At 40.6% G+C, this 17,390-nt stretch overlaps 1 protein-coding gene across 3 annotated transcripts in view; it reads left to right on the forward strand.

Annotated features, from left to right (window-relative positions):
- The first annotated feature begins 5,503 nt into the window (after positions 1-5,503).
- The window catches only part of ITGAM (integrin subunit alpha M), a 48,353-nt gene continuing 36,466 nt past the window's right edge, over positions 5,504-17,390 (forward strand). For 2 of the 3 annotated variants that reach the window (XM_064294835.1, XM_064294836.1), the window contains exons 1-5: positions 5,504-5,632; positions 6,792-6,897; positions 13,962-14,065; positions 14,411-14,481; positions 14,634-14,751. In XM_064294835.1, the coding sequence (XP_064150905.1) occupies positions 5,596-5,632; positions 6,792-6,897; positions 13,962-14,065; positions 14,411-14,481; positions 14,634-14,751 (436 nt within the window). In that variant the 5' untranslated portion in view covers positions 5,504-5,595. Of the gene's footprint in view, positions 5,633-6,791; positions 6,898-13,961; positions 14,066-14,410; positions 14,482-14,633; positions 14,752-17,390 lie in introns of those variants that run through there. The other variant, XM_064294837.1, reaches the window with a different exon arrangement.

The raw sequence follows: 17,390 nt of genomic DNA on the forward strand, positions 1-17,390 counted from the left end.
TTATGGAAATACCAGATTTCTATATGTAGAGTCTGTATCCTTTCCACTGGTCTTATGTATTTATTCCCAAGCTTACACCATATTTTTACTTACTATAGCTTTAAGGTATTGCTTTGATATGGCATGTTTGGTTATGGAACATGCCATATCATGGCATGTTATAAAAAAAAATAGTAACGTATATTTTGCAGTTTTCTAGGCTATTAGTGTGCATTTTATCTTCCAGCTAAATTTTAGAATCAGCTTGTGAAATTCCATAAAAATTCTGTTGAGAAAAATTATACCAAATTACTGAGTAACCTGAGGGATTGTTATCATCCATGAATATGGCATGTCTTTCTATTCTTTTATGTTCTTTAGAAAAGTCTAACAGTTTAAAAAAATACAGTTTGTCTTAGTTATCTAGTGCTGCTATAATAGAAATACCACAAGTGTGTGGTTTTAACAAAGAGGAATTTATTCCTTTACAGTAAAGCAGACTAAAAGTTCAAATTCAAGGTGTTGGCTCCAGGTGAAGGCTTTCTCTCTCTCTTGGCCTTCTCACCAATGTTCCCCCGGACCAGGAGCTTCTTCGCACAGGGACCCAAAGTCCAAAGGACATGTTCTGCTCCCAGCATTTCTTTCTTGGTGGTATAAGGTCCCCAACTCTCTGCTTGCTTCCCTTTCCTTTTATCTCTTGAGAGATAAAAGGTGGTACAGGCCACAAGCCAGGGAAACTCCCTTTACTTTGGATCTGAGTAAAGGTGGTTACAATCCCACCCTAATCCTCTCAACATAAAATTACAATCACAAAATGGAGGACAACCACAGAATACTGGGAATCATGGCCTAACCAAGTTAATACACACATTTTTGGGGGGGCTTAATTCAATCCATCACACAGTTATTGCATATTTCTTGTTATATATATGCCTAGGGATTTTATAGCTTTTTTGGTGTTATGAATGGTGTTTTTTCTATTATATTTTCTAATTAATTATCACTGCTCAACAAAATATGCATTAAGTTTTTATACGTTGAACTCACTGAACAAGATTAATCAATAAGTTGTCAGTTAACGATCTTGGATTTTCAACGTAGTTAATCATACTGTCCGCAAATAATGACTTTTTTGCCCATTGAACTCACCTCAAGAAGGAAATAGAGCTATGATGGGATGTTACTGCTACCCATCATTTTTGCACTTCGGAAGACAATAAGTGGGTCAGAACAATTCTTTCCTTTGAAGTAGTTTCCTAGATGTGCCTTTGGAGTTGGGCTATAGGCATTCAGTTTTTCACAGACTTAAAAAGAGATTACACCAGTGGTGACATGTAATATTAGGATTTTGCTTTATATTGACTTGGGTAGAGAATAGATGAGCAGTAAAAAATTAGATTCTTTACAGGTAAAAAAAGTTACAATTCAATAAATGGAACTGGAAAATTATTTATCCGTATGGACAAAAATGAAATTCAATTCCCTACTGCATATGACACATGCATGTCTGCACACACGCACCACAACTCTATACCAAGTAAGTACTTAAATACTTAAGTAGAACAAGTATTTGAGAAGATACTTATCTTTTTCTAAACTTGGAGATTTCTTAAACAAGTAACAGAAAAGGCTAATAAATTTGGCCACATTAAACATAGAATTTCTGCCCAATGGAAAAGAAAATAATAGTAACAATATGTAACATACAGTTTGAACATGTGTATCAGAAAAGATGTTACCTTGTAAAGCAGTAGGCAAATGGTGGTTGTTTTTACCTTAGAATCCCCCAGCAAGTTGTCTTAGGTTGATTCGATATTAGAAACACTGGTTTCACTTGAATTATTTCAAGTTCTGGACAATTTGCAGTTAGGTTTCCATGATGGGCTTTGTCATTGATTACTAATTTTTTGCTCTGTTTCCAGGTACAAGAGATGATTGTACTTTTCTGACCCTGAAGCTGGGTGTGGACATATGACTTCTTTGACCACTGAAATGTGAGCAGAAGTGATGAGTGTCACTTCTGGGTAGAAGCACTGAAGAGCCTGCGTGCAGTTGTCTGTGCTCTTTGGTCTTCTGCCTTGGTAATCATGGAGGCATGTGCTGATATGGAACCTTGATGAAATAAAGCAGATTGGAATTCTGAGGTAACACATGGAGGATATCTTCCAGGGAGCGTTTCTTAGCTCTGCAGTGAATTTTGGAGGACTGAGAAATAAACTTCGAGGCATTGAGATTTTTTTGTTATATAAAGCACTGATACTGTTTGTTACTGCAGCATAACCTAGCCTATCCTTGTTGCTGTTGCTGTTAGTTGCCATCGAGTTTATTCTGACTCATGGGACCCCATGTGTGCAGAGTAGAACTGTTCCATAGGGTTTTCAAGGCTGTGACCTTTCAGAGGCAGATTGCCAGGCCTGTCTTCTAAGGTGCCTCTGGGTGGGTTTGAACCATCAACCTTTCAGATAGTAGTCGAGTGCTTAACTGTTTGTGCCACCCAGGGACTCCAAGCCTATTCTTTCTAATACAGAAATCCATAGTCTGAACTGAAAATCCATCTGAAGCAGAGGCGTCTTCAGGGTATTTCTCTAATTCTCTCTTCTGGGGATCACACTGTCCCTCATGCACGGTGTCTCTCCCTCTGCAAGTCAGTGCTAATCTTCTCTCACTAACAAGCCAGCTTCTCCTGCTTACTTATAACTTCAGCTTATACAAGTTCTCTCTCTTGCTCCAAATCCATATCTTGAGTTTTCACCCTCAGCTCTCATTGCTAACTGGGTCTTTCTCTCAGTAGGTCTTATTTCTTAGTTCACATTCCCTGGGAAAGTGAATCTGAATGGATTAGTTTATCTTTTCATTCCATGTCACCTCATTCATTCATTCAATTAATTTTTATTTGGTGTCTATTATGAGCCAGGCACTGTTCTATAGAGAATGGTGAATAAGACAGATAAGAATCTGTGCTCTCATGGAGTTTATATACTCTAGTAGGGAAGTCAGACAATAGACAATGAATAAATATATTGGATAATTATCAAAGATAACAATAAATGCTATGAAAAAATATTTGAGTACCTGTAGCAGATGCTGTAGCTACTTCATCCTTTTCCCACCAGCATTTAACATTCTCATTCAAGATGGCCAGATTTCCAGCTGTCAGAACCTATAACTGCTCACCTGAGGGCTCTCTCTGGATCCTCCTCTGCCTGGGTGCAGGGCAGACTGGGAGTGCCAGAGAATTAAGGCTTCCCTACAGAGCACCCCTCAATCAATAGCTGGTGTGAGTTGTGGGTAAAAATCTAGTTCCCTTGCCCCTCAGATGGAATAACTTTGAGATGTGCTCTGCATTGGTTTCTAGAGTTCCTTAGTGGATTGAGCTCCAGTTGCCCACAGTGGTAACTTATTTCGTAGGCTCCTTCCCTTTCCCGCTCCCCCATCCATGTTTCCTGGATCAAGTCCCAAATAAAGTACTTACACTCAAATTCTTGTTTCAGGGTCCATTTATAGGGGAATCCAAGCTAAGATTTTATCAAGAGTGAGGGTGGGAGACAGGTGGGAGGGAATGGCTGGTAGTCTATAGATGGACTGGCCTGGGGTCAGGTACCCACCTGCTGTCACCTGATCAGGTACACACCCATTGGTGGGTCATTGAGAAAGGCTTTGCAGGTGGGACATTGTGAGATTCTGCCTATACCTTACAGAGAGTGGACCCTCAGCCACTGTTCAGGGTAGGGAGGAGTTGCTATGTCTGATCAAGAGCAGTGAAAACACTTACCCAAAGAACCACAGCTTATCTCTTAAACTAATCAACCCCACACACAAGTTTGTATTTTCTCAACCTGGGCCCATGGTCTTCGTCCTCTTTCCTCAGTCTTTTTACAGCTGTTAATCAAAAGGCTAGCAGTTTGAATCCACCAGGTGCTCCTTGGAAACCATGTGGGGCAGTTGTACCCTGTCTTATAGGGTCACTATGAGTCAGAGTTGACTTGATGACAACGGGGGTTTTTTTTTTTTTGTTTAACCTCTTAACAAGCATAGGCATTTTGTTATTTTTAAATTATTTTTTTCCCCTGATTATAAAAGTCACTCATTTTTTTGTATAAAAGTTTTAAATAAAAAACACAGGAGATAATTCTATGACAGATTAAAGATCGCCACCAATTCTTTGTGACTGGTTGGCCAACAGAATATGGTAAAAGTGATTCTGTGCCAGTTTACAAATCAAGATCTGAAGAGACTAGCAGCTTCCACTTCCTGTCTCTTGGAATACTTGCTCTTGAAATTTAGCTACCAAATCGTGAAAAGGTCAAACCAAGTGGAATGGTCACAGGTAAGTGCTTTAGTCCACAGTTCCAACTGAGCTCCTCGCCTACAGTCGGGGCGGATTGCTTGCCATGTGAGTGGCCCATTTTGCAAGTCCAGCCCAACCAAGCCATTGGATGATTCTGACCCCAGCCACGATCTGACTGCAACCACGTGAGAACAACCCCGTAGGGGTCAGTCAACCCACAGAACCGTGAGAGATAATAATAAATTGTTGTTTTAAGCCACTAAGTTTTGGTGTGGTTTGCTATGAAGCAACAAGTTACTGGAACTCAGCCCATATCCTATCATCTGCGTATAACGACTGTTAACCCTTGAGGTTCCTGCACATATATATTTTTAAACAGATAATTTAAAAACAAACTATACAGAATTTTTATGGTCTTTTTATAGTCAGCAAACATTTATCTCCATTTGGGTTTTAGGAAAGTAGTACTAGAGGCAAAAGAAAAAGCGTTAGAGAAAGACTGTGTAGGTTATTGGGTTGTGAATCACTTGTAACAGTCACATACATGACACAGTTTGCTATTCTACGTATTTCATACACATTGATGCTAAAAGTATTTTCCTGTGTCTTTGGAATCATTGGAAGTGACAGCACGCAATGAAATGTAAAGATATACCACACAATGAGGCATCATTTAACCATTACTTTGGTGTGAGATGTTTATGTTGTTCTAGTTTTTCACTACTAAAAACAATGCTGCAATGAACAAACTTGTATATATGTCGTTGACTGTACTTCTTAGTTATTCCTTAGGATAAATTCTTGGAAGTGAAAATTCTAGGCAAAGGGTTAGAGCACTTTTATTTTTTTTTAAAGCAAAATGTTATTCAAAGAGTACATGTTTCCTCTGCTCCTGAGTTGTCCTCGACGATGGCTACAAAAGTGGATAACTCTTATTTCTGTGGGCTGCAGAAAGGACATTTTGCAGTTTGTTTTAGGGGGAGACACAGAGACACTTTTCCAGAGGCAGGTCCTAAGTCTATTCAGCTTTCTTTTCATGATGCTTTGGTCAACCCCAGAAATTAGTGGGTGACAAATTACACTTTTTTGATAGTATCCTTGATGGTTTGGGCCAGGAAGCTAGGTGGGGAGGGAGAACAGACTGCAGGAGGTCGTGGGAGGAAGGTCAAGCAAAGCTGTGCGCTCACTGAGCCCCCGCCTTCTTCCTTTGAGTCTCTAATCAGACTTCTGCCTCCTACTTCTCTTTTTTCTGCCCTCTCTGGCTTTGGTGACTCTCCTGAGGTATCTCAGTGGCCCCTGGAGTCCTGTGGCTCCTGCTCCTTTCAGCCATGGTTAGGATGACTACCAAATTCTTTCTGTTGACAGGTATGCAAGGGGTGTGAGGGGAGGTCCTCAGGGTGGGGAGAAGGAACTTTTGGGTCTGTGAGTGGAGACTGAGGGTGCAGAATAGCTAGGGGTTAGACTGGGGGAGGGAAAGAGGGCATGGAGAAAGATAAATGGTTTAAGAAGCAGAGAGTAGAGCTAAACCGAGATGGGATGGCCAGAGAAACACGGACAAATGACTAAGCCCATAGACTGGGCAAGGGGATCTGGCTGGTACTCTTCACTTTCCGGATGAGGGAACTGAGGTCCAGAAAGGTGAAGTGACTTGCCCGACAGTGCATGACTGGTATTGGACTTCTCTTCTGGCATGTTTCCTTTTGGACGGTACCTTAACTACCTTCACTTTGCCTCCAGTTCTATTTTTTAAGGATCCAGGGGGTAAATGTTTGTTGAATGACTGAGCAAAATGATTCAAGTTTGCCTCCTTTTATGACTGCGTTTTGTGGAGAATGGATCAAAGAAGGAAAGAAAATGCTTGAGAGTTGTGCAGGAAGGAATTTATGTAATGGAGAGACTATAAAAAGGAACTTGATTATTGGGCAAATCAGCAGAACGGGGACATTGGAGGAAAGAACTCCTGTGAGCTCAGGAGCTGAGTGGAGTCCAGAGAAGGGCCGAATGTGCCCCAAAGTGGTGGTCTGAGTAGACCTCAGGCTGGAGGTCAGAAAACTACAGCTTGTGGGCCAAATGTGATCCACAGAGTGTTTTCGTACAACATGTGACACTAAGAATGGTTTTTACAGATGAATTTTTGAACCCCAATTAAATTAAATGTTATCTCTCCCAAAGAATACCATTTGTCTCATTAGTAGACTTGTATTACAAAAAGAACAAGCTTAATTATTATTGTTATATTCAGAATTCCTTCAATCAAAATTTGTGGAAATGTATTTTCTCTCTTGTTATATAAGTATCTACATAGTATACTCTATTTCGTCCCTTGATCCACAAAGCCTAAAATGTTTGCCATCTGGCCCTTTATAGAAAAGCGTGCTGATCCTTGCCCCAGGCTAGTAGAGCTGGACCTAGGTGGGAGGCAGATGTGAGGATGCTGGGTTAGGGTGGATCCTGGTATGAAGATGCACGGAGCAGGGAGGAAATTTTTCTCTGCCTGACTCTTACCCCTTTATTCTCCCTCCAGGCCTGGCCTTATGTCACGGGTTCAACCTGGACACGGAAAATGCAATGATTTTCCAAGAGAATGCAAGGGGCTTTGGACAGAGTGTGGTCCAGTTTGAGGGATCCCGGTAAGAACCTCTGGTGGAGTTTCCTGCCTCATACCTTTTCCCTCTAGGACTTAAATACTTGAAAAAATGGCTATTTTCTTATATATATATATATATATATATAGTACTTTAGTTGAAGGTTTACAGAACAAACTAGTTTCTCATTAAACAATTAGTACACATATAGTTTTGTGGCATTGGTTGCCAACCCCACAACATGTCAACACTCTCCCCTTCTTGACCTTGGGTTCCCATTACCAGCTTTTCTGTCCCTTCCTCCCTTCTTGCCCTTTCCTCTGGGCCGGTGTGCTCATTTAGTCTTGTTTTGTTTTATGGTCCTGTCTAATCTTTGGCTGAAGGGTGAACCACGGGAGTGATCTCATTACTGAGTTAAAAGAATGTTCAGGGGCCATACTCTTGGGGTTTCTCCAGTTTCTGTCAGGCTGGTCTTTTTTTGTAAGTTAGAATTTTGTTCTACATTTTTCTCCAGCTCCGTCTGGGACCCTCTGTTGTGATCCCTGTCAAAGCAGTCAGTGGTGGTATCTGGGTACCATACAGTTGTGCTGGATGCAGTCTGGTGGGGGCTGTAATACTTGTGGTCCTTTAGTCCTCTGGACTAATCTTTCCCTTGTGTCTTTGGTTGTCTTCATTCTCCCTTGCTCCATTTGGGGTGAGATCAGTGGAGTATCTTAGATGGCTGCTCACAAGCTTTTAAGACCCCAGATGCTACTCACCAAAGTAGAACGTAGAGCATTTTCTTTATAAGCTATGTTATGCCAATTGAGCTAGATGTTTCCTGAGGTCATGGTCCTCACAGCCCTCAGACCACTAATTTGTTCCCTCAGGGAGTTTGGACGTGTCTATGGAGCTTTCATGACCTTGCCTAGGAGAATTTGTGCTGGCTTCCCCAGTACTGTGTACTGTCTTACCCGTCACCAAAATTACCACTTATCTATCTTCTATTTGGAAACCTTGGAGGCTTTAAGAGTTTTGCTGCTAACCAAAAGGTCGGCAGTTCGAATCATCCAGGTGCTCCTTGGAAACCCTATGGGTCAGTTCTACTCTGTCTTTTAGGGTCGGTATGAGTCAAAATTGGATTGATGGCAATGAATTTGTCTATTTAGTGTTTTCCATCCCAACTCCTCTCGTTGCTCGTAACCATCAGAGATTGTTTCTTTCTGTGTGTAAACCTTTTTGTGAGTTTTTATAGTAGCGGTCTTATACAGTATTTGTCCTTTTGTTATAGACTTATTTCACACAGCATAACGCCCTCCAGATTCATCCATGTTGTGAGATGCTTCACAGATTGATCACTGTTCTTTATCATTGCATAGTATTCCATTGTGTGTATGTACCGTAGTTTGTCTATCCATTCATCTGTTGGTGGGCAGCTAGCTTGTTTCCATCTTTTTGCTGCTGTGAGCAAGGCTGCAATGACCATGAGTGTGCATATATCTATTCATGTGACAGCTCTTATTTCTCTAGGATATGTTTCTAGGAGTGGGATTGCTGGATCACATGGTATTTCTATTTCTAGCTTTTTAAGGAAGTGCCATATCGTTTTCCAAAAATGGTTGTACCATTTTGCATTCCCACCAACAGTGCATAAGAGCTCCAATCTCTCTGCAGCCTCTCTAACATTTGTTATTTTCTGGTTTTTTTTTTTTAATTTGCGCCTGTAATGTTAGGGTGAGATAGTATTTTGTTGTAGTTTTGGTTTCCATTTCTCTAACGACTAGTGGGAAACCCTGGTGGAGCAGTGGTTAAGAGCTATAGCTGCTAACCAAAAAGTCAGCAGTTTGAATCCACCAGGGGCTCCTTGGAAATCATATGGAGCAGTTCTACACTGTTCTGTAGGGTCACTATGAGCAACGGGTTTGGAGTTTTGGTTTAATGGTTAGTGATCATGAGCATTTCCTCACGTGTCTGATAGCTACTTGAATGTCTTCTTTGGTGAAGTGTCTGTTCATATCCTTTGCCCATTTTTTAAAAATTGGATTATGTCTTCTTATTGTAGAGGTGTTGGATTTTCCTGTAGATTTTAGAGATTAGACCTTTGTCAGACTTGTCATAGCCAAAAATTTTTTCCCAGTCTGTAGGTTCTCTTTTTACTCTTTTGGTGAAGTCTTTTGATGAACATAAGTGTTTAATTTTTAGAGGATCTCACTTGTCTAGCCTGTCTTCTAGAGTTTGTATGTTGTTAATTGTGGTTTGTATTCTGTTAATGCCATGTATTAGGGCCTCTAACGTTGACTCTATTTTTTTCTTCTATGATATTCATAGTTTTATATTTAGGTCTTTGATCCATTTTGAATTAGTTTTTGGTGTGAGTTATAGGTCCTGTTTCTTTTTTTGCGGATGGACATCCGGTTTGCCAGTACTGTTTGTTAAAAAGACAGTATTTTCCCCATTTGATGGACTTTGAGTCCTTGTTGAAGGTCAGGTGACCATAGGTGGATGGATTTACATCTGGGTTCTCAATTTGTTCCACTGGTCAATGTATCTGTCGTTGAACCAGAACCAGAGTGTTTTTACTACTGTAGCTGTATAGTAGGTTCTGAGGTCAGGTAATGCAAGCCCTCCTACTATCTTCTTTAATAGTGCTTTACTTATCGGGGCCTCTTCCCTTTTGATATAAAGTTAGTGACTAGTTTTTCCGCCTCTTTAAAGAATGCTGTTGGTATTTGGATCGGGATTGCATTATATTTGTAGGTTGCTTTGGGTAGAATTGACATTTTCACAATGTTGAGTCTACCTATCCATGAGCATGGCATGTGCTTCCATTTATGTAGTTCTCTTTTGGTTTCTTGCAGTAGTGTTTTGTAGTTTTCTTTGTATAGGTCTTTTACATCTCTGGTTAGGTTTATTCCTAAGTATTTTATTTTGTTTTTTAGGGGATATTATAAATGGTAGTGTTTTCCTAATTTCCTTTTCGTCATTCTCCTTACTGGTGTATAGGAATACAACTGATTTTTGTATGTTTATCTTGTATCCTGCTAATCTGCTGAATCTTTCTACTAGTTCCAGTAGTTTTCTCGTAGGGTCTTTTGGGTTTTCTGTGTATAGTATCATATCATCTGCAAATAGGGACAGTTTTACTTCTTTGTTACCAATTTGGATGCCATTTATTTCTTTTTCTTGCCTTATTGCTCTAGCTAGGACTTCCAGCACAATGTTAAATAGTAAAAAACTAAAAAAAATTTTTTTTTTAATAGTAGTGGTGGTAAATTCAAAATTCAAAAAATACAAAAGGGGATGATAGTAAAAAGTCTCCCTCTCATTCTCTTCTCCCATTTCCCTTCCTAAGAGCGAACTCCAGCAAATGGCTTCTTGTGAGTTCTTGCAGAGAGATTCTGTGCTTTTATATACATAGGCATTCTCATCCCACCTCCCCACCTACCCACAATTTCTACCACACCTTATACTCTCTACCAGAGACTGGGCAAACTATGGCCTGTGGGCTGCTGCCTGTTTTTGTAAATACAGTTTTACTGAACGTGGCTCTACTCATTCATTACTTATTGTCTGTGGCTATTTTTTAAAAGCACTAGGCTGCTAACTGAAAGTTCAGTGGTTAGAACCCATCTGCCACTCTGTTGGAGAAAGATGTGACTGTCTGCTTCCGTAAAGGATTACAGCCTTGGAAACCCTATGGGGGCAGCTCTACTCTGCCCTATAGGGTCGCTAGGGGTCAGGATCAACTTGTAGGCAGTGGGTTTGGTTTGATTTTTTTTGTAGCTGTTTTTGAGCTACAATGGCTGAATTGAGTAGCTGAGACAGAGACTGTCTGGTTTGCAAAGCCTAAAATATTTACTATCTGGCCCTACAGAAAAAGTTGCCGGCCTCTGCTACGTACTGTCCCTTGCCCTTTTTTTTTCTTTTCTTTATTTGGCTTGGTGATTTTGCCAGATAAGTACATAAAGAGCTTCCTCATTCTTTTTTATGCTTTCATTGTATTCCATTATATGGAAGCACTATAACATTTACATTACGTTAAATCTTTTCTTTAAAAAAATTTTTTCATAGTTGACATTTAGATTGTTTCCAAACTTTTGCCGTGTAAGCACTGCTGTCATTTTGCACATGTGCAAGCATATTTTGAAATAAATTCCTAGAAGTGGGATTGCTGGATCTTAGGGTACACATGCAAAAGTAATTTTAACAGTTTTTCCAGACTACCCTCCCTAGAGGTGGCAACAATTTACACTTGCACTAGACATTTATGAAAACACTTACTTCCCTACCACCTTGCAAAACTAGTGTGTTATAAAACAGTGATTTTTGCAATTTGGGTAGGTGAGAAATGGCATCTTAATTTAGGTTTTTTTGAATTGAGGTAAAATTCACATAATATAAAATCTACCACTTTAATGACTTTTAGTACATTTTAGTACATTTGCAGTGTTGTGCAACTATCATCACTATCTGGTTCCAAAACTTTTTCATCACCCCAAATGGAGCCCCCATTAAGCAGTCCCTCCTCATTCCTCTGTTCTTGCATCTCCTGACAACCACTAATCTACTTTCTGTTTCTATAAATTTGTCTATTCTGGATATTTTCTATAAATGGAATCATACAATATGTGGCCTTTCATGTCTGGCTTCTGTCACTTAGCCTGAAGTTTTCAAGATTCATCCATGTTGTAGCATGTATCAGTACGTCATTCCTTTTTATGGTCATATAATATTTGATTTTATGGGTACACCTTATTTTGCTTATTCATCCATCAGTTGATGGGCATTTTCATTGTTTCCACATTTTGGCTATTGTGAATAGTACTGCTATGAACATTTGTGTACAACTTTTTATTTGAACAATTATTTTCAATTTTGGGGGGTATATATCTTTTTTTTTATATATATCTAGGAATGGAACTGTTGGGTTATATGGTAACTCATGATTAACTTTTTGAAGAATGGTCAAACTCTTTTCCAAAGGAGCTGCACCTTGCAATCTGTGAGGGTTTCAATTTTTTCACATTCTTGCCAACACTTGTTATTATTACCATGTGTGTGAAGTGGCATCTCACTGTAGTTTTGATTTGCATTTCTCTGATGGCTAAGGATGTTGAGCATCTTTTCATAAGCTTGTTGGCCATTCATATATCTTCTTTCTTTCAAATCTTTTGCCCATTTTTTAATTGGGTTGTTTGTCTTTTTGCTGGTGAGTTGTAAGAGTTCTTTCTAGGTTTTTGATACTAGGCTTTTATCAGCTGTATGATTTGAAAATATTTTCTCCCACTCTGTGGGTTATCTCTTTGCTTTTATAATAGTGTCCTTCGACATGCAAGTTTTTAATTTTGGTGAAGTCCAATTTATCTATTTCTGTTGTTGCTTGTACTTTAGTTGTGATATCTGAGAATTCATTGTCAAATCAGATCATGAAGATTTACCTGTATGTTTTCTTCTAAGAGTTATATAGTTTTAATTCTTACATTTAGGTCTTTGATCCATTTTGAATTAATTTTTTTGTGTAAGGTCTGGGGCATGGTTTCAGCTTCATTTTTTAAAATAGTGTTTTATCATGCTTTTGGTGAAGGTTTACACAGCAGTTAGGTTCCCATCAACAATTTTTACACAGGTTGTTGAGTAACATTGTTTACATTCGTCACAATGTGTGAACATTCTCATTATTTCCATTCTGGTTGTTCTGTTTTCATTATTAATCTAGTCCCTGCCTTTTTATAGCCTTACCTTTGTTGTAATGTAATTATTGACTGTTTGGCCTCATATAGGCGATTTTTTAACAGGAACACAGTACTTAAGAGCGATATTCATTATTTTTTGAGCCAATTTGTTATTTAGCTACAAGGTGACCTCAGGGGTTAGTTTCAGTTCAAGGTTTGAAGAATATCTCAGGGCAGTAGTTTTGGAGAGTCCCCCAGTCTCAACCAGGTCAGTAGGTCTGTCTTTTTTTTTTTTTTTTTAAGGAATTTGTGGTTCTTTTCCATATTTTTCTCCCACTTTTTAGTATCAGGGTCCATCTATTGTGACCCTGATTAGAATGGGTGGTAATAATAGCCGGACACCAACTAGTTCTTCTTGTTTCAGGGTAGATGAGGCCATGGTTCGTGTAGACTATTTGTCCTGTAGACTAATTTCTTCTTTGTGTCTTTGGTTTCCTTCCTCCTCTTTTGCTCCAGATGAGTAGAGACCAATAGTTGTATCTCCAGGTTCATTCTTTGCATGTAGATATCCAGTTGTCCCAGCACCATTGGTTGAAAAGAGTATTTATTCCCTGTTGAGCGGTCTTGGCACTCTTATGGAAAATCAATTGATCATAGATGTTTGGATCTATTTCTGGACTTTCACTTCCATTCCTTAGATCTATGCGTCTTGCCTTATTCCAGTACCACGCTCTTTTGATTATTGTAAAATGGAAAGTTTTGAAAGTAGAAAGTGTGAGCACTTCATACTTTGTTCTTTTTTTTTCTGGATTGTTTTGGCTTTTTGGGGTCCCTTGCACATTCATGCAAATTTTAGGATGAGATTTTCCATCTCTGCAAAAAAGGCAGTTGGAATTCTCAGTATAATTTTAAATTTCGTCACTTTTTTTATGAGTGATTTATTTCCTTTTCTGTAAACACTTTTTTCTTTTCTGTTGCCCGAATTTTTATTAGGTTATTTATTTATTTTTCTTATTTTTTGTAAGGGCTTTGACTACAGGGTCACTCTGAGTAGGAATTGACTAGACAGAAGTGGGATTTTTTTTTCACTATATTGAGGAAAGTAATCTAGGATATGAGTTTCTAACCTCCCTCCCCCAGCTTTGTTTATGGTAGTTTAGTTTATTACATGCAGACATTTATTTTAAAAAGTTCTATGCGGTTAAATTTACCAGTCTTTAGTGACATCTGGATTTTGTGTTATTCTTAGAAAGGGCTTTCCCATTCCAAGGCTTATAATTTTCCCATATTTTGCTTCTCTAATTCTTTCTCTTATTTCCGGGAATTGGAGAATCTGTGTGAGAGTTTGCTCCCCCACGTTCCTCTGGGCTGTAGAACTTTTTCCATGGTTGCTGTCTCTCCCAAAATGTGAGAGTTCTTACTGTCCCCATGGTGATCTCTTCCTACATCTCCCCACAGCATGGTGGTTGGAGCCCCCCAGGAGATAAAGGCTCCCAACCAAACTGGCAGCCTCTACCAGTGTGACTACAGCGTGGGCAGGTGTGAGCCCATCCCCCTGCAGGGTAGGTCACTGCCTATGGCTGGGACCCAGGTGTAGAGTCCTACCTGTGCATACACCTGGACTCAACTTGCTGGGCATTCCTGTGCTCTGGGTGGGGGGTGGGGGGATGTCCATGGTGGGGACTGAAGATTCCAATTCCTCAGTCTTTAGTGTAGTCCACAGACTCTACCCCAGATACCCTTAGATAGCCTCTTCATGTTCCTGTCCCATGACCTAGATGCCCCCCTTGACTTTCCTATCTCCCAGGGCCGAGGTGGTCCCAGATCAGCTTTCCACAGTCCAGTGAGCCCCAAAGTTGTCCCCTCCATGCCTCTGAGGGTAACTGTGTTCATATCTGCCTCCTCAGTCCCCTTGCAGGCTGTGAATATGTCCCTGGGGCTCTCTCTGGCAGCCACTACCACCCCTTCCCGGCTGTTGGTAAGTTGGCCTGGGTCTTGGGATGGGATGGTAGTGGGAGGAGTTGAGAGCTCAGAGGCACTGGGATCAGGGGTCTTGTGGAGGGTAGAGATGCTGAGGGAAAAAGACCAGAAAGCAGGGTCAGCTCCTCCTACGGGCATTCTGTTCCCCAGGCCTGCGGCCCCACTGTGCACCAAATCTGCAAGGAGAACACCTATGTGAATGGCTTCTGCTTCATGTTTGGATCCAACTTACTTCAGCAGCCCCGGAGGTTTCCTGAGACCCTCAGAGGTAGGTTGCCTTTGGCAGAATGCACAATGGGCAGCAGGAGACAGGAGGGATGGGGGCAGGGCTGGATTGGGGCCTATTCATGGCCTGGTGGGTGACTTAAAGGTCTAAGACACAGAGGGCTGAGCAAATGGGTTATAATAGAGAGAAAGGAACTCCTAGGGCTTTGCATTTTAACGCAGATCTTAATATAGTCCTTTGTGAGAGAAGGGAACCGGGCCATCTGATTTCACAGATGTCACAACCACTGTCCTTAGAGTAAGTGCCCGAGTCTCCCAACCATAGTCTTTGAGGGTCTAGATGGTGTGGCCCCTGCCCACGTCTCCAAATTCTCTCCCATCCCTTCCACCTCAGTCATTGTGTTCCAGCCATCCTGGCCACTTTTCTTTTCTAAGAACCATACCAAGCTTGTACCAGCCTCAGGACCTTTGCATTTACTATTCTTCAGCCTGCCGTGCTCTTTCCCCAGGTCTCAGTGTGGCTGACAATTCATTGTCATCTCAGCTCAGATGTTACCTCCTCAAAGAGGCCTTCCCTTACCATCCCTTCTAATCATTCCCACCCATCCACTGTCACTTCTTACCGCCTTGCCCTACTTCAGTATCTTCATATCTATATATTCGTATGTGTGCTCAGGGGCACTGAGGATACAGTGTCTCTTCTTGCCCACACATTCTTCCTGCATGATCTCATCCAGTCCCAGAGCTTCAGCTACCTGTCCCGGCGCTTCAGCTACTTCCCCCGCATTTCTCTCTTTATTCCTCATTTTCATGAGTTTAAGATTGTTTCTGTTAAACACATTCATTTCTTTTAAAGTAGATAATACTGCTCTTGGTTCAAAATTCAAATGGCACCAAAGGAGGATATACTGTAAAAATCTCCTCCTCCTGTGTTCCCCAGCCCCCTATTTCCTTCCTGAGAGGCAGCCACTATTAGCAGTTTCTTGTGACTTCTTCCAGAAATGCTTCATTTATTTACAAACACCAAAAAACCAAACTCGTTGCTGTCCAGTCGATGCCGACTCATGGCAACCCTATAGGACAGAGTAGAGCTCCCCCATAGGGGTTCCAAGGAGCAACTGGTGGATTCAAACTGCTGACCCTTTGATTAGCAGCCAAGCTCTTAATCACCGTACCACCAAGACTCCTCTATACACATAGGTATCTGTAGCCTTGTACACTGTTTTGCGCCTTGATTTTTTTCACTTAACAACATATCTTTGAGATCTTAAAAAAATTTCCTATCTACTCTTCTGTGTATATTTTCTGTATAAACGTTAAGGTCTGCTTGCCTGGGGGAAAAAAAATCAATGCTTTTTTTGGGCAAATTTCATTTTATTTATTTTTCAACTACCATACTGTAAAATTGACTTTTTTTCTTTTAGTATACAGTTCTATTAATTTTGATGTATGTATAGATTTGTGTAACCACCACCATAATCAATTCTATTACCTCCAAAGACTCCTTTGTCTATCCTTTCACAGTCAGTCACCTCCTACCCATTTCCCTCGCCCCTGGCAACCAATGATCTGTTCTCCATCACTCTAGTTTTGTCTTTTCAAGAATGTCATATAAATGGAATTGGCTTCCTTCACCTAGCATACACCATTTGAGATTCATCCAAGTAGGTGTGTGTATCAGTAGTTCATACCATTTTTCCTGCTGAATAATTTCATTGCTTGAATTTATCACAGTTTCATTCACCAGCTCATCTATTCACTCCCTGAAAGATGTTTGTGTTGTTTTCAGGGTTTGGCAATCATGAATAGAGCAGCAATAAACACCTCACTGATATGGCAATTTTCCTAAAATACAAAATGAATCATCTCACTTGGTTTTCTAAGAATTTTCAGTGGCTGCCCACTTCCTAGAGGATAAAGTCAAACTTCTTATTGGAGTGGAAACCCTGGTGGAGTAGTGGTTAAGAGCTACGGCTGCTAACCAAAAGTTGCAGTTCAGATACACTCAGGCGCTCGTTGGAAACCCTATGGGGCAATTCTACTCTGTCCTATAGGGTTGCTATGAGTCAGAATTGACTCGACAGCAATGGGTTTTTGGTTTGGTTTATTGAGGTAGACAGACCCTTCCCAATCTGGTCTTTGCTTAACGTCATAGCTTTGTCTTCATCCCCATCGCAGACATTTACCCCTTTAGTGCCATTTCCATTTTTTAAAAAAATTCATTGTGCCTTAAGTGAAAGTTTACAAATCAAGTCAGTCTCACATATAAAAACTTATACACATCTTGCTATGTAACCCTAGCTGCTCTCCCCCTAATGTGACAGCACACTCCTCCTCTCCACCCTGTATTCTCCGTGTCCATTCAAGCAGCTCTTGTCTGCCTGTACCTTCTCATCTCTCCTGCAGACAGGAGCTGCCCACATAGTCTCATGTGTTTACTTGAACCAAGAAGCTCACTCCTCATCAGTGTCATTTTCTGTCTTATAGTCCAGTCCAATTCCTGTCTGAAGAGTTGGCTTCTGGAATGGTTCCAGTCTTGGGCTAACAGAGAGTCAGGGGCCATGACCTCTGGGACCCCTCCAGTCTCAGTTAGACCATTAATTCTGGTCTTTTTATGAGAATTTGAGGTCTTCATCCCACTGTTCTCCTGCTCCGTCAGGGATTCTCTGTTGTGTTGCCTGT

The sequence above is a fragment of the Loxodonta africana genome, chromosome 12 (genome assembly GCF_030014295.1).
Source record: "Loxodonta africana isolate mLoxAfr1 chromosome 12, mLoxAfr1.hap2, whole genome shotgun sequence".
In the NCBI taxonomy this organism is placed as follows: domain Eukaryota; kingdom Metazoa; phylum Chordata; class Mammalia; order Proboscidea; family Elephantidae; genus Loxodonta; species Loxodonta africana.